At 47.0% G+C, this 21,462-nt stretch overlaps 2 protein-coding genes across 3 annotated transcripts; one reads left to right on the top strand and one right to left on the bottom strand.

Moving 5' to 3' along the window:
* Nucleotides 1-1,753: 1,753 nt before the first annotated feature.
* On the bottom strand, nucleotides 1,754-7,514 carry BTF3 (basic transcription factor 3; the record flags this gene model as incomplete). 2 transcript variants are annotated; one of them, XM_079548539.1, is made up of 5 exons in its annotated part: nucleotides 1,754-1,800; nucleotides 2,339-2,395; nucleotides 4,756-4,957; nucleotides 5,148-5,261; nucleotides 7,446-7,514. In XM_079548539.1, 5 exons carry the CDS (start codon nucleotides 7,512-7,514, stop codon nucleotides 1,754-1,756), a joined length of 489 nt encoding a protein of 162 aa, XP_079404665.1. The 2 variants fall into 2 exon arrangements, with proteins under 2 accessions (XP_079404665.1, XP_079404666.1); XM_079548540.1 differs by lacking the exon at nucleotides 2,339-2,395.
* A 12,259-nt stretch (nucleotides 7,515-19,773) lies between these two features.
* On the top strand, nucleotides 19,774-21,090 carry FOXD1 (forkhead box D1; the record flags this gene model as incomplete). The annotated part of the gene is made up of 1 exon (XM_079548406.1): nucleotides 19,774-21,090. One exon carries the CDS (start codon nucleotides 19,774-19,776, stop codon nucleotides 21,088-21,090), a length of 1,317 nt encoding a protein of 438 aa, XP_079404532.1.
* Nucleotides 21,091-21,462: the final 372 nt, after the last annotated feature.

The raw sequence follows: 21,462 nt of genomic DNA, 5'->3' as shown, positions 1-21,462 counted from the left end.
TTCCCAATAGCTCACTTACATCATATCAAACATGCCTAGCAGGTCAGACACATCCCCACCCTTCCCTGAGTACAATGCAAACCTCATATTATGGTTATCTCCTGTCCAAAGTTTTGCCATGGATTTTTCTCTTCACAGGACAGGATGAATTTGCACTTCAGCAGTATTTGCACTAAAGAGACAACCTCATAAGAGCACTCAACCACCAGCCCTGCATACAAAGCTTAGGTTTTATTATGGAAGCTGTCTGACCTATAATCGGCAGCAAAGACTCACAAATCTAAACAGCTGGCTCTAGGAGCACCATATAGACAAAAGTCACACTGGAACTTAAGAAGTTTTCCTTGTATCCAAGAAACCAGTTCTCTTTCTCTCAAACACACAAAAACAGTGTAAAGAACATATCCCCAAACATCATTATTAGTCTATCATTATAGAACACATCCCAAACATCATTTGCTAAACATAAACTTAAGAATGATAATCAATTCTATAAAGGCTTTTTGCTCCTTCCAGTATCTCACACCCCTACGTAATTGACTTGCATAAATAAGTGAAATGAAAATACCAGGTGTCCTACTTGGCTAGCATAATTGCCTCAGCAGCTGATATGGTGCTCTGTTTTGAATTCAGTATAAAAATAATCAACACACCAAAGTTTTAATTGTTACTGAGTAGTTCTCACAAAAGCCAACTTTTCAGCTTCTCACACAGCCCTGCTTGCAAGGGGCTGCGGTACAAAGAGCCTTGAGCAGACAGAACCAGGACAGATGACCTAGACTGGTCAAAGAGTATTACATACTATCCATGCCGTATCCCAAGGAATAATAAAACTGCAGGAGTTAGTTGCAGTGAAGGGAGGAAGCAACTGGCCAGGCGGTGAGCAAATGCACCACAAATTTCATGTTTTTATATACATACATATTCCATTTTTCCCCCTTCTCACCTTCCAATCCCACCACAGGAGGAGAATAACAGCTGCATGGTGCTTAGCTGCCTGCTAGGTTAAACTGCAACACCGAGACAGTAGCATACGAGCATCGTTAGGTAGCTGTACTCTGGAAAAACCTGTTAAAAACTCCCTGAAGACACAGCATAGAATCTGAGTACCCCCAACATGCCAATGTTAACTGCTTGCCACCAAACTAAAACACCAGGAAGTGTTTCAAAAACACATGCGTCTCTTAAATTCAGTAAATTATTAAGCAACTGAAAGTCAGTGCATGTACTCTTGAGATATCAGCACTGGAGATTCACATTTTAAACCCAAAATGCTCACTTGTGCAGAGAATTTTTTTTTCTTAAAGCTAGTTTTGTTGCTGCAAAAGGAAAATGCTCTGCAGAAAAACAAGACTTCTTATAGTTGCTTAATACTTACAACCAATATTTCTTCTGCTTTTTCTGACAAAAAGCCACACTACAAACTCTACTATATAGATTTTTTATTGTATGTCAAAGTTCATTAAAGATACGGTTTTGCTTGTATACAAGTTACTCAAAAATTGTGTCTAGGAAGAAATTTATTAGCAATTATATTTCAAAGCAGAGGTTTGCTCAACCAGGCCACAAAAACAATATAGTGTACAAGCAATAACTAGAAGGAGCTGCAGGTTCAATAAATTTCCAAATGTTACAGATCCCAAGATCTTAGAAGAAAAAAAAAAACCAAAAAAAAAAAAACAGTCACAATATAAAATAGCAGCTCCACGTAGCTTTTTCAAGTTTTAAGTTTATTCAGAAAGTGACATTTATTTCAGTTTGCTTCGTTCTTTGAAGCTTCATCGAAGTTTTCAACAAGATCTAGAAGAAGAAAGACAACGAAATGTGAATTGGACCTACTTCTGTTTTGCCAAATCTATTTTTCTGAAGTTCTACTTCATATCAAGTGCTTAAGACATTAAAGAAAAGCCTTACAAAACACAGACTGAATAACATGTAAGAGCTTCCAGAATTCACCTTCCTCGTTTAAAGAAATAAGTTTTAGGTGGTTCATTATAAACCAGAATTCTAACATAACACAGCTTTCCTATAACCATACCTAAGCAAAGTGATACTGAAAATGCAGTTTCTTCCCAGCCCTTTTACTGAGGATTAAACAGTGATCCTAGCCATAGCATTTCTGTCCTGTCCAAGAGTAACAGCTATTTCAAACCAATTATTCAATTAATCTACTATGGCATCTGAAAACAATGAAATAATCTGCCTGGAGCAACTGCACAACGGTCAATGATCAGTCTAGGACAAGGACTCTCATTCTCCTTGGCCAAATCTTATGCTACATATGCCATCTCTAAGCAAAATTCAATTCCTCTTTCTCAGGTTTCATGTTTGTTCTTACCTGGAACTTCATCATCATCGTCTTCACCAGTAGCAAGAGGTGCTTTTCCATCCACAGCTGCAAAAGCAAGTATTTCAAAAGCATTATTTCAGCTCACACAGGTACTTTGTGGGTTTTTTGTAAGCATTATCTAAGAGTCCAAGCTAAGCTGCAGTGCTCTGCAAAACCTTCCTGCTAAATAAAAAAATCTAAAACTAGCCAAGCAGTTCCCATTGCCCATATACTATATAAAGTTCACTAGTCAATATCCTGTATCTAGATATCGCGTGCTTTGCATGGTAGCAGTGTTCTGCCAGTTTCTCTTGAAAGTATCTTTGTTTACAGAGTAATCTGTGGCTCTCAAAGTTCATCTTTTTTAAAACACCATTAACTCACAAGGAAAAAAAACGTATGATGAATTCTTACGATCCTACACATTCAAGAAAAAAAAAAATACTGCAAACCTGTGGAACACTGAGCAGACAATTAGAGACATTAAGAGATACTGCTGTTCTCTGAAGAATTCAGAGGAACAGTGAATCAGATGCACGATTTTACACCTAATAGGCCAAGGCAACAATGTGTTCTGGCCCACATCTCTATCAATACAGACTTAACCTCTAGTATATTTGCCAGAGCTACTGTGATTTAACCATGCTCATCTCCACAGATCAGCAAGCATAGGTGAAACTGCAGTAGTACTGGAACAGGCTACCCAGATGTTGCAGAGTCTCCTTCTCTGGAGATATTCAAAATCTGTCCAGATACTTTGCTGTGCAACATACTGCAGGGAACCTTCTTTAGCAGGGAGCTGAACTAGGTGAACTACAGAGGTCTCTTCCAACCCCCACATTCTGTGATAACGCTAAGAATAGGTACCTAAGGTCCCTAGGTGCCTGTGCCACTGCTTTTACTGCTATTCTTGGCTGTACTACCTAGGTTAAGCTGCACAAAACTTTTTAATACTTCCATTGATTCTAATTAATCCTTCTGATTTCAATAAAAGCATTAAGGAAAGAACATTTACACCAGATGCCTGAAATCACTTTACACTGATATCCAGAGAAGTAGACAAATACTTGAAATTTGGTCAGAAATAGCTTGTGACAAGGGCAACGCTAATTCTTTTGTTTCTAACAGCAGAAAGCTGACACAGCTTGAGAGCATCTCAAGTGCTGAATATGATATTTTAATATTATTTTCTCATAAACTGTCTTCATATTCACTCAACTCCAAGACCAGACTAAATTTACTTCAACACCTGCAAATGCAGTCATTGCAGACAGTTCGCTCTTTGATGTCAGGTTTCCAAACCTGTAGACAATACCAAAACCTAGTTTTGTGCAACTGCTTTGGCATTCACCCAAAGTAAAAACAACCGTTTAACAAGTCATGCAAAGCAAGCACTTTGAAAACAGGCTTCTCTAGTATTAAAACTGTGCAGTTTAGCTTATTCGGAATAAATCCATCTCGTTATGAGACTCGAGCTTCAAGCTTTCCCTTTTCTAAGCCCCACCACTATCAGACAGAAGATAAAATGATGTTAGGAAGAAGGAAATTGAGCTCCACAGGGAAATAAGCAGTTTACTTCCTCCCAAAAACTAGTCATAGCAGGATTTTTTATCTGGGAAATTGACCTAATGAATGCAAAGACAACCCCTTTTTCCTTGCGGCAAAGCACAGAAAGAAGAAACACAAGTTCACTACTGCCTGAAACTGCACACATTATAAGCTTTCTTCATTTCCTCCCTTTAGCATGTTCTCTACTTTGTAAGCAGTGGAATTAACATTCTTCTTTGAGAAGCAGGAAGACCATACGAGCAGAAAATGAGGAACATTCTCAGAGTCAGCAAGCCTGTCCTCCCCTAACAATTTCCAAACATTCAAACCTAAAATTTATGTAATTTAATGTTCATACCAGTTCTACATTCTACTACATACACAGGAATTAGAACATCTTTTCTTCCAAGTAGTGTGATTTTTGCAAGCCCATGCAAAAAGCATCCTCACCACATCCACGAGGGTACAAAGCAGAAGCAAGATATCTGTACCTGAGCCTCTCCACCCCACACCACCATATTTATGTTTCCATTCAATTCATCAAAATAAACACCTGAAGTTTATCTGTCTAAATCCTAACTTTTACCAATGATCTATCTGGCTTTAAAGAACTATGTATGTGAAAATATGGTAGCCACACATGGAAGTAAAACATCATAAAATCAAGTCTGGCTACAACACCCTAGACCTAGACCAGCTATGACTCTGCTTTATTTTGGTCATGCTCTTCACTGGAATTGACCTATAAATAAGACCTCAGAGCTCTGTTTCTTTTTGCCATAATACGCCTGCAGACAGAGCGCACTGAACTTCACTGCAGCTATACAAATAAGTCCATGTTAGCTGCCAGCATCAAATGCATTAAAGTTTCAACTTACGTTGCTTGGGTAAGGCTTCTGCCAATCTCCTCAGGCTGGTCAGACTGTCAGCTCCAAGCTGATTTAAGATACTAGGAAGCATTTCTGTCAGCTGCTTTGTTTCAGCATGGCCAGTGATAGTGAAAGTGTTAGCAGCCAGAGATGCCTGAACTTTAGGATTATTGAAGTGAATAACTGTTCCTTGGTTGGTAAACATATTTACCTGCAAGATAATAAATAATTCAAGTAGTTTAGCACTTTTTTTTTTTTTGTTTAGCAGGAAAACAGCTGTAGTTCCTAAAACTCAATGAAGACTTACTGATTTACAGACAAGTTTAAAGTATAATTTAGCAGAATTCTAACACTGATATATTTTACATATAGAAGAGTACTTCCTCCTTTGAAACAGTTACCTCTTCAATGCCAGAAATATTGTTGACTCCAAGTTTCTTTAAAGAAAACTGAAGTTTCTTATCATCTGCTGTGGCTGTTCTATGGACAACCTTCTTCTTCCTGCGGGCAGTACCCTTTGGAAAAAAACAAAAAACAAAAAACAAAAAACAGAGAAGTTACATATCAATATTTAACTAGTTTTTCACAAACTCTAATCCTAATTCATATAACTACTCTGGTCACATATAAATCAAAGTAATACACAAAGTTCAATTCTTGAGTTACAGCGCACGCTTTTCCAACTGCGTTACTGCCAGCTTTGAATGCTTGTGAGAAATGTGAGATTTTAGGAAGCAGTTCACCAGAGACGCTGTATTTCACAACTCTGACTGGAGATTTTCCACTATCCCACTTAAAGAAAAACTGCATACTTACCTTTGTTGTCTTTGGTATAACACCAAAGGCTGAGTACAGCCTTCAGTAATTTTTAAAGCTTATGAATTCTTCTTTAGTTCGCTATTCTGAAGTTGTAGACAAATTTTGATAATGAAGTCAGAAACCACAGTTATCTGTATCATTAATAAATGAGAGCACCCCAAAACTGTTTTATTCCAAAGCAACACCCTCATCTGATAGGCCAACCCATGTATTAAAGAGCACATTTTGTTAAAATATTTGCAGATACATTTAAAAATACATATTTTCACATGGTATTTCAGACTACCTCAGTTCAGAAAGCAAAAGCAAGGTTTAGATCCCTAGAAACACAGAGCTGTAATAAGGGACAATTACTTCCATGGAGAAGTCTATATGAAGATACCTATACCTACGAGAAAGGACGCATCATTCTATACTTCCTTGCACCATAAGACCTGACACAGAATGAACAAGAGTGTGTGAAATTGCATTCCCTTTTCATACTAATCCAAGAAGAAAACGTGTTGCAGCTTCGCTGTATAAATCAATTCCTGCATTTCTTTTTGAACAAAATGGCTGAAGTTAGAAACCCGGCTGATGCTAATACTTCTAGCATAATCCAATTACAAATAATAAAAGACAACAATAGATAAAAATTTATGTGAAAATACAGCTTTGAAGAACACAGCTCAAGAGTTTGGTCATTTGTCTAGAAAGCCTGATCTTCATTCTCTGCTCCTGTCAATCTGGAACAAAAAGCAACGTGAGAAATGGTTTCATTTTAGTACCTTAACTAACCTGTAACTGAGATACAGTTACAGGATAAGATAAGGCCTGTATTACATTTCTCTGGACAAAAGACATTTCAGTCAATCTTAAAATATTATGCCTACAATGAAAAGCTATGCAGGAACATGCTGCCCGCACACTTTTATGTGCATTAAGTACAGACATCAAACTTCAGACAATCTGATCATTTAAATTAAAAGCTGTTGCTTTCATCTCCACAGATTTAAGCTTCTACAGGTCTTCAGTAAGCAAGCTCTGCCATGATCATGCCAAGACACGTTGTCCACGTACCTCTACCACCTGCATATTAGACAAGAAGAATGGGTACAGTAACCCTCAATTCACTACATTCAAATACACATTCACCTACCAGGCCTCTAAAACGGTTTGGAGTAAGTGGCATTCAGCCACACTGATACCACACACAACAGCTATAAGTTTCATATAAGGGATCACAGTACATTTCAGTGATTTTGCAAGTCTACAGCTGTGCAGCATGGTTAAAGCCTGCCAGCAGAGGCAATGTGCAGCCCTTTCTAACAAGAAGTTACTTTTCCCTTTGCCTCCTTCACACCCACGGTAATCAGCCACCTCCGCTCACACTGCAATTCTGTTGTGATGAGTTCCAGTAACCAATTCCAGTCGCAAACCGAAATAAAAACCCGGCTCACACCTTCAAATTATTTCACAGACCCCTCTGAACAACGAACGACAACATCACCAGCACATCCTAAGCTCCACACGACGTTTCTGCGGGACGAGCAGACCACAGACAGTGAAGAGCTGCAAGCTGCAAGCACACTCTTCAGCCACCGACGCCGAACGCCTCCGCGGCCAGCACACACACACCCCAGCGACGGACGCGCCGTCAACAACACAGCAACTCCCCAGTAACCCACGCGAAGCACACGCAGAGCCACTCAGCCCGCAGATCCCCATTTCATCCCGACTTCAGACTGCCCGATCTTCGGCAGACGCCAAACAAAGCCCCGTGGAATCCTCCGTTGTGAGCCGCGCCGAGCAAACCCCCTCCCCGCAGCAGCAGCAGGGCTGTGCCAGCCCCGGCCGTGCCCTGCCCTGCCCCCCCAGCGCCAGTCCGGCGCGGCACCCACCTTGCCGCCGATGCGCACTTGGGCTTGGAGCTTGGCGAGCTTCTCCTGGTTCATGATGGTCTCTTTCATCTACGGGAGCAACGAGAGGACGGTGAAGCGGGGATCACCGCAGGCTCCGCCGCCGTGTCGGGGAGAGGGGTCAACCCGCCCGTCCTCCCGCCCCGTCCTCCCTGCCTTTGGCCAGCCAGCCCGCTACCCGCAGCAGGAGGGCAGCCCCCTGCGCAGCTCCCGACCGCCCCCCTTTACCTTCCCGGAGCGGGCGTAGCGCTGTCGGAGCGGCGGGATCGGAGCGGGCGGGGCGCGGGTTCGGGCACAGCACGCGGCCGGGAGCGAGATGGCGGCCGGAAGGGAGGCACGCCGCGCCGAGCTGCGCATGCGCCGCTGCCGCATCCATCGGCCCCGGCAGGGGGCGCCCTAACTCGTGGCGGGGCCGGGAGGGTGAGCGGCGGGGGCGGGCTCCGTGCCCTCCGCCCACAGAGCGGGGCCGCGGCCGGGGGACTGCGGCCCCAGCACGGAGACTGAGAGAGGTGCTGGACGGGCGCTGCACGAACAACTTATTGACCTGCTGTGATGTAACTGCACCGATGGACGAGGGAATAGCACTGATATTGTCTGTCTGGACTTCAGTAAGGCTTTTGGTACAATCCTCCATAATATCCTTCTCTCCACCTTGGAAAGGTGTGGATTTGATGGGTGGTTGTTCGATGGACAAGGAAGTGGTTGCAAGACTGTGCCCAGAGATTGGTGGTCAATGGCACAACGGCCGGATGGAGGTCGGTGACAAGTGGTGTCCCCTCAGGGGTCTGTACTGGGTGTGATGCACCCAAACATCTTCATCAGTGACATTGACAGAGGGATCGAGTGCACCCTTAGCTAGTTTGCTGAGGACACCAAGCTGTGGGCTGCACATGGCGCACCTGAGAGACAGGACACTGTCCAGGCAGACCCAGACAGGCTTAGCAGAGGGCCTTGGAGGACCTCTTGAAGTTTAACAAAGCCAAATGCAAGGTCTTGCTCCTGGGTCCTGGCAACCTCGAATACAAACTGAGGGATGTAAGAACGGAGCACAGCTCTGACGAAAAGGACTTCCAGCTACTGGTGGATGGAAACTGGAGATGGGCCAGCAATGTGCTGTCACAACCAGAAAGTCAACTGGGTCCTGGGCTGCATCAAAAGAAGCATGGCCAGCAGGGCAAGGAAGGTGATCCTGCACCTCTGCTCTGCGCTGGTGAGGCCTCACCTGGAGTACTGCATACAGATGTGGAGTCCTCAGTGCAGGAGAGACATGGGCTTGTTGGAGTGTGTCCAGAAGGGCTGCAAAAGTGATCCAAGAGATGGAACACCTCTCCTACAAAGATGGGCTAAGAGAGCTGGGGCTGTTCAGCATTCACAAGAGAAGGCTCCAAGGTGAACCTTAAGGAGCCTTTCAGTACCTAAAGGAGGACTGTAAGAAGGAAGGGGGACAGACTCTTCAGCAGGACCTGTTGTAGAAGGAAAAGAGGAAGTGATCTCAAACTAGAAAAGGAGAGATTGAGGCTGAGTATAATGAAAAGTTTTTTACAGTAAGGGTAATGAAGCACTGAAGAATATTGCCCAGAGAGGTGATAGATGTCCTGTGCCTGTAGCATTCTAGGTCATGGCTCTGAGCATCCTGATCTATCTGTAGGTGTTCCTGTTCAGTGCAGGGAAGTTGAACTTGATGACCTTTAAGATCTCTTCCAACTGAAACATTTCTATGATTCTTTGAAAATGTTTAAATGTCATACTTTCAGACCTGCTTATGTATGTTTATCTCCTATGACCATGTCTTTATTTCAGCCTGCCACACTTCTCTCTGGGCTTGCCATGGTCCCTTTGGGTTGGGGCCCACCTGGCATTCATCTGGCTCTGAGGACAATCCTCATGTTTCCCACAACCTGTACAGTGCAACCCAGCACTGAGTTTCAGCATCTCATTTTGTGTTTTAATGTCTCTTATATCAGCTATGCTCTGGAATATCCTCAGTAAACTATTCCCTTTCTTCTTCTTTCTATCAGACAGTATTAAAAATATCCTTCTATGTTCCTTAATGCTAAGGCTTCCATGTTAGTAATTCCCATTGTGAGTCCATATCCAGGCTCCAAATGTGTGTGCAGACTTAATTTGTTCTGATGATCTCTCCTTGCTGTTTCAGAGCTGGGTATTGATTTGGGAATAAGTTGGCAAGCACAGAAGACTTTTTTTGTTGTCAAAGAGTAAAATTCTTACTTCTGTAACTGTAGCAGATATATCCAACACACATCCCACTTGCTGAATGAGGCCCAGCCCGGCCCATCCTGCAGCTCTTCCTTCCTGTCCTGCACCATCATGGTGGCAGCTCTGCCCTGCTAAGTGGCCCAGCCCTCATCATTCAACAGCAACCAAACTTCAGCGAGCAGTTGGAACAATCTGGGCTGAAAATGGGCCATGGGGAGGACAAAGTGCAGTGGTAACTCAGGGTAAGCAAATAATCTTATGCGTTATGATACACTGGGTAAACACAGTTCTGCTAACTGAGAAAAATATGCAGTCGCGCTTTCCATTTTGATAAAGGGATTTGATAATATCTTTCATGATTGCACCAAGCCCCTCTCCCCCCCTTCCCCTTTCTTTTTAAATGTATTTACAACTCCTATTTTTAGCTGACATAAATATATTACCTGAGAATTGTCAAGTGCAACGTATAGAGTTGCAATCAGCAAAAAAAATTGATCATGTCTCTTTATCAGACTTCTGTAAGCATTATTTTAGCAAAGAGAGATATCCCTTGCTTCATGGCGATGCCTTATTCATGTCATCACTTTTTGGTAATACATACATTTGTGAACAACTGTTTTCATGGATGGAGTCCAGAAAGTAAAATTTCATCAAAAATCTCAGACAAATAGCTTGAGAACTCACAGAGAAGTGCAACTACTTCCATCAAGCCAGTCTGATGAATTAGTTTCACAAAAACGTGATCAAATATCCCTTCAGTCTTATGGTTTTGCTGCCCTCCTTTTTATGTTTTAATCAAATATATACATATATATGTATGTATGCATACATGGATATGTATATAAAGTTTCCTTACTTATATGCATTAACTATATCATATATATTTTATATGCCAACTGGGGACAGTTCCTCTTCTCTTACTATGGCCCAGGCTAGCCGGAGGTTTGGATGCCAATGCCCCTAATGAGAACAAATGGAAGAACCCTCTTCCACTCCATCTAGTGGTGGTAAGGGGTGACAAAGCTGTGCTGTTCCGAAGGCGCTGCTGGCGCCAGTACCTCCTATAAGGCTTCTATCGCTTCTGAAAATTAGAGGAAAGTGAGACAGCTGTGGAGAAGGAATACAGAAATTCGTTGCAGGATATCTATGACACTGGAACAGCAAAACTTCTCTTTTCTAAGAGAAGAATGAGAAAAAGACCATATTACCAGATCTGAACAAGCAAATCCTCGAGCTGATTCAGAAGGAAAGGGAAAAACTGAACTCAGGAGGAGTGGGAACTGGGGAGAAATTTCAGGAGGACAGAGTTCATTCTGAAAGGAAAAGAAAGGTTATGAATTGATTGCAAGATGACATTGACAGTTGCCTGCAGCAAAAAAGGAATGTCACCCCAGATAGAAAAAAAATAGGGAAAGAAAAGTAACTGCAGGAAGATTGAAAGTAAAAGCAACAAATATTTCACCTTCAGATTTATCACAGCCAGCCATCAGTATGTAAGAGGGATTTCAGAATTACCAGGGCAACTGATGATTACAAACATGCAGAATGTATTAATGGGCTGACTTACTGAAGTGAAAATGGATCACGGAAAGATTGTTCCAAGATAGAAGCTGCAGAAAACACAGCCCCAGCTGTCAGCCTAGGATTAACTGGAATGGAGGTATGATCTCACGGTCCCCCTATGAGAGATTTGGAAGACAAATTATGCCTAAAACCACATCACTGAGTCATATCAGGAATCAACTGAAGCAGTTCAAGAACTGAATTTGAGAAATTCTGTTAGATTTGGTTACATTTCCTGGAGCAAACAGGAGACCTTCAGAAAATAAACTTTACATCAGAGAATAAGTATTTTAGAAGGCTAAAATAGCACTGGCTTGTTTTCTCCATTCCTATTTGTGTAATTGCCTAATGGGAAACATAAACTTAAGCCTGGATTTACTTGTACTCGAACAACTTCTGTAGAGGGCAAAAGAGATACAAAACCAATAGTACTGAAACGAAGCATGAGCTCGGGGAGCACATTATGAGTTCTCAAAAAGGGATGAAACTTAGAATCTCAAAATCATCAAAGAGTATCAATTACTAAATAAATGTTCACTAGCTTCACAGAAGCATACGAATGGAAAAAGTGAGTTAAATGGTTGGACCTGAAAATCATCTCCTGATTTGTGTGCAAGATGAAAGGCAAAAGAATGGCAAAAGCTCCTGTCATAGTGCCAGAAGGAAACTTGTCCAGGAAGATGTGGCCAGTGCTTTGTAAATTATAACAGGTATACTGAGAAGAGGTGTTAATTTAGTATCATGTTCTGGAAATTAATCTCACACTGTAGCCATAATAAGGCTGAAATGAAGTAATATTTGTTCTGACTGCCAGTGAACACAAAGAGCACATATTAAGTGTATTTTCCGACAGTAAAGGGAATCCATCTGACATTCCGTGTCTCTTTAGAATGTGTTTGTTCAAAAGAATGCTCTGCTCAGCACTCAGGAGGGCCAAAGTACGTGGCATGTCAGCAGTATTACGAGAGAGATGGATCAAAAATAAACCATCTCCAAAAGCCCTGATATCGTTCATGAATTAGGAGCTCACAAGTTTTGTACAGATACTAAAGGTATGAACACTGAACGGGGAGCCCAGGAAATCTGAACTTAAGGGCAGCACTGTTTCCATCTCAGGTACTGCGATGCTGTATCAAGTGCTGTTGATTTGTATGGAGAAATCCATAACAAACTTCATTGTCTAGGAAGAGCATTACTGGATGCTTACAGCTGGTGTAAAACAGACTGGCAAAGGCTTGCCTAGAAAAGGTTTCATCTTGCTGGAGCATAGAGAACAGCCAGAAGTCACTATATTCTTCACTGGCTGTATGTGGAATAAACAGTACCTTATGTTTATGCACAGGTGACAAAATTGAGCAGATGGATCCTGCACACATCCTGTATGCAGAATTTGAGGGAATTCTTTCATATAAGGCATAGAAGAGCTTTGACCCTCGGTAAGACAACAGGTTACACATCAGAGAAGTTGGTATAACGTGACCCCAACACAGCACTGTCTCTTCCAAGGATGGCACATTTAGCCTAGGGTGAATCAGGACTAAGTCTGCCCTGCTTTCAGATGTGCAGCTCTCAACATGCTGCCGTGGACGTGCTCAGCATGCTAATGCCTTGACAGCTGTGTGGGTGTGATTCATTCCGTGTTTTGCCTTTGGCTGCCCGGCCTCTGGGGTCAGCTCGGTGCTCAGCAGGAGGTAAGTGATGGGCGCAGGTGGCCAGAGGCGGGGAGGGAACAAGGACTGTCCTACCTCCACAGCAGCAAGCTGTTAATTCTGCTTCAGTCCTGGCAGGAGCCCAACACCCCCTTAATTTTAGATGGAAAATCGATCTCCTCCATCTTTTACTGCAGTGTAGCTAATCCCCAAGGACTTGTAAGTGGAAGGAAAGTATACCTGCCGGTACTCACCAGTTTCATGAATGGGTTTGTACTACTTCATGGCTTACTCGAATCACTGCAGAATTAAATGGAAAATACCTGAAATATCTGATCCATTAATTATGGAATCTCTTAATTTGCCTGTCTGCAACAAATAACCCAGGGGTGATGTTAGAAAGAATGTAAGGGAGAATGTTAGAGAACTTTCAGTATCAAGCAGAGATGTGAAATCAAATGTAATCTAAGCAAACTAGGAACTAGTTACTGTGATAAGTACCCTGCTGTATCAACTAGATCTACTGGTGCTCTATTCTGAATGTCAAATGTCCTTCTAGTAACAGGAATAGATTCTTGCTTAATTTTTTTATTATTATTATTTTTAAGTAGTACGTTCTAATGAAAATTGTAAAAGCAGATTTAGACATCTTGTGCTCTGCTAAGTGATTGTTTAGACGTGGTTCTTTTTGCAATTACAGACACTTGTGAACAGCTACCAAATGGGCTGACATAGAAAAGGTGTAGAGAGATGGATGGCCAAGGTTATCAGCAGTGCTGTTATTTCTGCACTAATTCAGTGCTTCTGAGACAGAACACTTCAGAATGAAAATGAGACCACCAAACAAGATGTGATAAAAAGAAGTCATGAATGGCAGGGAGAGTTTGGCTGAAAATAATTAATTGTTCACTGCCTCTTCTGGTAAGAAAATGAGGGAGTGTTGCCTTAAATGAGCAGGTAACTGGCTTAAAGCAAACTGATGGAGACGCTTCATATCATGTGTGGTTAAAGCTGGGAAACATTTCACCACAGAACATGCTCAGTGGTACAGATGTACGTGATGTTATAAACTGTCTGAACAAATTCGCAGTGGAAAACCCATCACAGCGTATTAAATTCAGGGGCTATCTTTTGCTTAAAAGAAACAATAATGCCAAGATTTCTGGCTGCTACAAAATATTTCTACACATTTTTCTTGTCCTTTATTCTTCCCTAAACATTTGATGTTGGCTATTTGATGTTGAAGACTTATTTGGTGTTAGATGGGTCATCTAACTTGAAACAAATTCTGTTTGTATTCTTGGGAGATTTTAATCAAATTTTACAGGAATTAAAGGCCCAAATGAGCCTTACAAGAAATGAATTTCACAAATCACAGCAGAAGCACTTGCTGTGCAGGAATTATAGATCAAAGAAAAATCAAGAAGAAGGAAAGAAGAAGAAAAAAAAAAAAAGTGGAACATGATAGGGGTGGATAGTAGGGCCATCTCCAAGGGTGAGAAACTCCTTTCCAACAGTCAGTATGGTAGGAAGCTCCACATTTTCCTTCAGCCTTCTTCAGCTTTTCAGGTCTGATGCATTGCCTTTATGCATGGCCAGACAGACCTGGCTGTAATTGCAGAACCTTCTGATCTCCTAATGGTGGCATTACTCTCACCCAGAACTACACAGCTCTAAACCAGCATTGGAAGAGTGGGATGAATAATGCAGGATAAAAAAAAAAAAAAAAGAAAAGTGGGGCCGTGCTGGTAGCTTCTGTGACACTGGGAAATGAAGACCACAGCTATATCTGCAATGGCCCCTGTCAGGCAGCACCATCCTGTTCCACATCACTGCTGGAGGATGTTTTCTTTCCACACGACAAGCAACACAGCATACACTCCAATTTTTGGCACAGGGGGCTATATTGGTGCAAATTGCATGTTTTCCAGGAAATTTTTTATTTTAATAGTGGAAAGTGGGGTTCTGCAGGAAGGACTTAAATCTGGGTGAGAAGTATAAGGATGTGCCAAAATAGCAACACATCTGGGGCTGGAGTTGCAAGGTGCAGCAGTGCCAGGATGGGTTCTTCAGCTCCAGCAGGGGTAGCTGGAGGCCAGAGTCAGCCTCGCTATGTGCAGGCTGTGCTGGCTCACCTGCAGGTAGCGAAACACTCAGCAAACACCTGGGGATTGACATTGTCCATGCGATGCTTGGGAGGGCTCTGCCATCCTGCTGCACGATTGGGAATTGCTGCAAAAAACTCAGACTGCCCCAGCCAGCACACAGCATGACTGCGCCCCAGACCATGGTCTGGGGAGCTCTGTGAAGCTCCATCCTTGCTGCTTCTGCAGGAGCTGTAGGTGCAGGCCCCCTGCCCACGTAAAGGGCAGGAGTCACCCAGACTTCCTTTGCAAATTGCCGGAGCGGTTTGATCCAACACATGCACTACACTGATAAAATGTAGGGATGCTCATATCCATAGGAATTCTCTGAATTATGATTAATTTTTATTTATATTAATTGTACACATTAGTTATTTTGCTTACTTTTGATAATTAAAAGAGTTATATATTTTTTTATTTAATAAGAAAGAAACCTGAGCAATGAATACAACCCTGCCTGCATGCCTGCATTTCGTATCTTGGCTCTGTGCTACTGTTGTCTCAGTTTTATGCTATCTCTTTCACAACCAGCAGGAAATCACTGACGGCAGCACCTGACGTCCCAGGCTCACCCTTTTGCAGCCCCTCTCCTCTGGCGGTGGAGCTCGGGGCATGCAGGGGTCGGAGCAGCTTCAGCCTTTGTGGGAGCCGATCTCCCGGCAGCTCTCCCGAATTCTCACAGAACCACAGAATGGCTTGAGATGGAATGGACCTTAAAGATCCTTACCCTTCCAATGTCCTGCCCTGAGCAGAGCTGCCAGCCAGCTGCCACCTGAGCAGAGCTCAGGCTGCTCAGGTCCCCATCCTGCCTGGCCTCAGACACCTCCAGAGATGGGGCACCCATTGCTTCTCTGGTCAGCCTGTGCCAGGGTCTCACTACCCACTCTGTGAAAATTTTTCTGCCGACATCTAACCTAAATCTCCCCTCCTTTAGTTTAGTCCTATCACTATCTATCCGTGATAATAATAATAATAATAATAATAATAATAAGTAGTAGTAGTAGTAGTAGTAGTAGTAGTAGTAGTAGTAGTAGTAGTCTATTTACCTCTTGCTTATAAGCTGCATTACGGGATGTCCGGTCCCCCCGATCTCCTGCTGTTCTTTATGGTCTCCCCTGTCCCCGGGCGTTATGTCCTGCCCCAGCTCAGTACCGCCGCTCCGGAGCCGCCCGAATCCTGCTCTGGCTGCCGATAGGTGGCATCCCCCGCCCGCGGAGCGCACTGCCCGCCTCGGGGCTTAGCGGAGCGGGAGCCGCCGGGCTGCCCCGCGGTACGGTGACGGACGAGCCCACGGACAAGCGATGTGTGGAGAACGGTTTCTGCCTTCTTGGTCCGACGTGCCGCCGCCGCTCGCCCTCCCTTCCCTCCGTTCTTTCCGTTTTAAACACCATCTGCCAGGCTGGGAGGGAAACAAGTGCGAGAGGAGCGGCACAACGAGGAGAAGCCGTGGCTAACAGGGACCCGCGGGGACTGCCAGATCGCAAGCGTCCGTCCGAGGGCTGAGCCTGCTGCCCTCCGGACAGCCGGCTCCTCGGACATCTGCTTGAGACTCGAGAGGGCTGACTGCGTTGTCCCAGCCTGCGAGGGGTCCCCAGGGCCGCGAAAGCGGCGATCTGGGAAAAGCCGGAGCGGCCCTGGCACTGCGGGGTCGGGGTGCGGGAGAGATTCGGTGCGGACGGAAATGTTCATGTCACTCTCCTTGCGGCACATTGTGGGCAGGGTCGGGCAGCCTGCTCCGCGTCGGTGCCACAACGGTCCTCCGCGGGGTTTCCTTCCTTCCTTCTTTCTTTTTCTTCCTTCACACTTTTTTTTACTTATTTCCTCCCTTCCTTCCTTCCTTCCTTCCTTCCTCCCTTCCTCCCTTCCTCCCTTCCTCCCTTCCTCCCTTCCTTCCTTCCTTCCTTCCTTCCTTCCTTCCTTCCTTCCTTCCTTCCTTCCTTCCTTCCTTCCTTCCTTCCTTCCTTCCTTCCTTCCTTCCTTCCTTCCTTCCTTCCTTCCTTCCTTCCTTCCTTCCCTCCTTCCCTGCCTCCCTTGCCTCCTTGCCTCCCTGCCTCCCTTCCTTCCTCCTTCCCCCCCTCCCCTGTTTTCCCTCCCTCCCTCCCTCCCTCCCTCTCCTCTCCTCTCCTCTCCTCTCCTCTCCTCTCCTCTCCTCTCCTCTCCTCTCCTCTCCTCTCCTCTCCTCTCCTCTCCTCTCCTCTCCTCTCCTCTCCTCTCCTCTCCTCTCCTCTCCTCTCCTCTCCTCTCCTCTCCTCTCCTCTCCTCTCCTCTCCTCTCCTCTCCTCTCCTTGTTTTTTTTCTTTCTCTCTATCTCTCTTCCTCCCTTCCAGTCTTCTTCTCTTTTTCTCTTCCTCTATCTCTTTCTTTTTCCCCTGTTTTCCTCTCTTATTTCCTTTCTTTCTTTTCTTCCACCTGGATTGAACACATCAAGTACCAGAAGAGGAGCAAGGATAAGGGGAAGGAAAATTTAAAAAAAAAAAAAAAAAAAAAAGCCAACCCATTTTAAAGAGGAAAGTTCTCGCCGACAATAACAGTTTTCTGTCTGCATTCCTTCTAGTAATTTGTCCTGGGACCTCAAAATTAACTCTCAAAATTACTCAAAATTAATAGGGAGTCATTTCACTTCCTATTCTAGAGTAGCATTATCAGATTTTACAGGAGAAAAAAATGTTTGTGAACACTTCATCGCCTCTCTTGAAAGTTCTTTTCCTTCCTTTTTTTTTTTTTTTTTTTAGCTTTCTTTTCCTTTCCTCTCTCAAAACTTCTGATGGCATTCTCCTGCCTCCTGCTTACTAGTGAACAAAATGCAAATAGGATTATTCGGAAATTGTAGAAAGGATTACGCTGTAAATCCACGAAACTGAGTTTGAAACAGGGTGGTTTTAAGCTTTGAATTAGAACAATATGCAGACAACGCACTGGAGGAAAATGGTGCGTTTGAGCCGTTCGAGAAGTGAGAAGCGAGGACGCAAACACTCTCCCGACCATCTCTTTTGGAGCACGGAATGGTCTCGCGCTGCTTCGACGCTAATCGGATTTCAGCCTTGGGTCGTTCTGGCGGAGCTGGGGCTGCTGTGCATTTTTGAGGCATTTCTATGACTTTTTTCCTTGCGAGTCTTTGCGTAAAGGGCATCTGCTCTTCTGCTGCCCTCGTATTGTCTATCACCTGAAACTGGGAACGAGGGACTTAATTAGGGGGCAATCCTTTGTGTCACTTTCTTTGCATTGCTCCTGCTCTCAAAGCAGAAGTGGCATTTTAAAGGCCGGTGAACTGCTTTCCTTTCCAGGAGAAAGGGGTATAACTGATTCTCTGTTAATGTTTCCCATAATGGAGGGATCTGCTTCCCTGCCCATAAAAAACAACAGCCCCACGAATAAACCATGAGATGAGTGTTGCGCTTTGGAAGCGATTCTTCGAGAGGTCGACATCCAGAAATACTTGACTTCATTCTTAAATGAATTAAACTCTGGAGGAGGAAGAAGCGGGGACAGAAGCTTCAGAAACCATCCCACGGACAGAACTCTTCATCTGAAGTTTATTAGCTCACTGCCTCTCTCGCTTAGCGGTTGGGGAGGGGGCTTTGGGTGGAAAACTTTATTTTAGAGGGCTTTGAAATATGTCACACAGAACCACAGGATATTTGAGGTGGGAAGGGACCGCTTGGGATCGCACTGCGCAGGGTCGCACCCAGGCGTGTTTGGAGTACGTCCGTAGAAGGAGACCCCCCAACCCCTCCGGTCAGCTCCTCTCGGTCGTTCTCCTCCCCGAGCTGCGGCGCAGCCCCCTTCCAGAGGCCGTCCCCTGGCAGCGGGGATCTCCTGCGGCGCCCACGCGGGTCTCTGGGAAGGGGAATCCCGTAGAGAAGACGCTTTCCCCCCTTCCCGCGGGCAGCAGGGCGCGGTCCCGGGGCAGAGCAGTGAGATTCAGAGATCCCGGCACTGTCCTCGCAAAGATGCTTCAGCGCTCTGGGACAGACTCACTTTTTTTTCCCTTTCTTTCTCGGAGTTCGTCCCTCCTCCCGCACTGTGGACAGGCCCCTCCTCCCACGCCCCCCACCCCGAGGAGGGCACGGCACCGCAGCTCGCCCCGCCGCGCACTGACGCCGAGAGCCATGTGATGGCCCCCTCGCTATAAGGCGGGGTGGAAGGCCGCCCTCTTTGGGACTCGGCCCCGGCCTCCGCACCGTCTCTCCTAATGAGCCGGCGAGCCGCCCCCTCCGCCCGCCCTCTTCTCTCTTCCTCCCTCCCTCCTTCCCCTCCCTCTCCTCCTCCCAGGACTAGGCGCGCTCCCTCTGCCCCGCATCCATTAATGTCTGGGGGCTGAGGTGAAAGAGAAGAGGGAACGGGCTCCCAGGCGCGGCGGCACGGCCCCCCACTCCCCAGCCCCAAACAAAAGCAAAAGACAAAAAAAAAAAAAAAAAAAAAAAAAAAAAAAAAAAAAAAAAGGGGGGGGGAGGGGAGAGAGAAAGAAAAAAAAAAAAAGAAAGAAAGAAAAAAAAAGAGGGAGAAAAATCTTGAAAAAAGCAGCAAAAAAAATACGCCAAACCATAAGGCACCGCCGCCTCCGAGCGGGCGGCAGCAGCGCTCTCGCAGCGCGGCGGCGCTGGGGCCCGGCCCTCGTGCCCGCGGCGGCGGCGGGGCGGCTCTCGGCGGAGCGCCGCGGGGGCCCGGCGGGGAGAGCGGCCGCCCGCCCGCCGCGCCGCGCCGCCCGCCGCCGATGCGCTGTCCCGCCGCCTCGCCATGACCCTGAGCTCGGAGATGTCCGAGGCGTCGGCGCTGGCTGAGGAGACCGACATCGATGTGGTGGGCGAGGAGGACGACGAGGAGGACGAGGAGGAGCCGCAACCCCGCCGCCGCCGCCGCCGCTCCTACGCCGAGGACGAGGACGAGGACGAGGAGGAGGAGGAGGAAGATGCGGGCGACCTTCACGACGACGCCCTGCTGCCGCGGTCGCCCGTGCGCGCGGGCGGCGGCGGCGGCGGCGGCGGGGACGGCCCCGGCGGGGACGGCCCCGGCGGCTCGCGGCCCCCCTCCCGGGGCGGCCCGCAGAAGGCGGCGGCGGCGGGCGGCGGCGGGTCGGGCGGCGGAGGCGGCGGCGGAGGCGGCGGCGGCGGCGGCGGCGGCGGCGGCGGGGCGGGAGGCGGCGGCGGCGGCAAGAACAGCCTGGTGAAGCCGCCCTACTCCTACATCGCGCTCATCACCATGGCCATCCTGCAGAGCCCCAAGAAGCGGCTGACGCTGAGCGAGATCTGCGAGTTCATCAGCGGGCGCTTCCCCTACTACCGAGAGAAGTTCCCTGCCTGGCAGAACAGCATCCGCCACAACCTCTCCCTCAACGACTGCTTCGTGAAAATCCCCCGGGAGCCCGGCAACCCGGGCAAGGGCAACTACTGGACGCTGGACCCCGAGTCCGCCGACATGTTCGACAACGGGAGTTTCCTGCGCCGCCGAAAGCGCTTCAAGCGGCAGCAACTCCCGGCCCCGGAGCTGCTGCTGCGCGCCGTGGACCCCGCCGCCTTCCTCCCGCAGCCCCCGCCCCAGCCCCCGCAGCAGCCGCCCTGCGCCTACGGACCGTACGGCTGCGGCTACGGCCTCCAGCTGCAGCCCTACCACCCCCACTCCGCCCTCTTCGCCTTCCACCACCCCTCCCCGCCGCCCCGGCAGCCCCCCGCCGCCCCCGCCGGCGCCCCCGCCGCGGCGCTGCCCCCCGCCGCCGCCGCCGCTGCGCCGCCGGGCCCCTTGCTGCCGGCGGCGGAGCTGGCACGGACGCCCTTCGGCTACGCGCACCCGCTGGGCCCGGCGCTGGCGGCCTCGCTGCACGCCGCCAAGCCCGGCAGCGGCGCGGCGGTGGCTCGCTCGCCCTTCTCCATCGAGAGCATCATCGGGGGGGGGGCCGGCCCCGGCCTGGGTGCCGGCCCCGCTCCCGGTGCGGGCAGCAGCTGCGCTTCGCAGTCGGGCGCAGCGCCGGGGCTGTCCCGCTCGCTGGGGAGCGGCCTGGCACCCGCCGCCGCGCTGCCCGCCGCGCCCGGCCTGGCGGCCCGCATCTCTAACTGTTAAGGGGTTCGGAGTCTTTCCGAAGGTAGGATCTGGGCTCTTTTTCTTCGCCGCTCGGATGCCCGGCGGACGCACGGAGGAGCGGCTTTGCGCGGGATTTGCGCGGGATTTGCGCGCGGTTTGCGCGTTGGGGATATATGAGGCCGTTCTCTGTGGCCGGCGGGTTGCCCGGGACCGGTCCGAAGCACAGCCAGGTCGGTGTGCTGCACGGGCGGGCGGTCACGCTGTTGGAAAGTTACTCGTTACTCCTTAAAAAAAAAAAAAAGAAAAGAAAAGAAAAAAAAAAAAAAAGAAAGAAAAAAGAAAAAAAAAGAAAGAAAGAAAGAGAAAGAAAAAAAAGGTAATAATAATAAATAACGTCTCTAAACCGTCAAA

Source organism: Tetrao urogallus (assembly GCF_951394365.1).
Source record: "Tetrao urogallus genome assembly, chromosome: Z".
Lineage (NCBI taxonomy): Eukaryota > Metazoa > Chordata > Aves > Galliformes > Phasianidae > Tetrao > Tetrao urogallus.
This window is presented reverse-complemented; position numbering and strand designations above follow the sequence as displayed.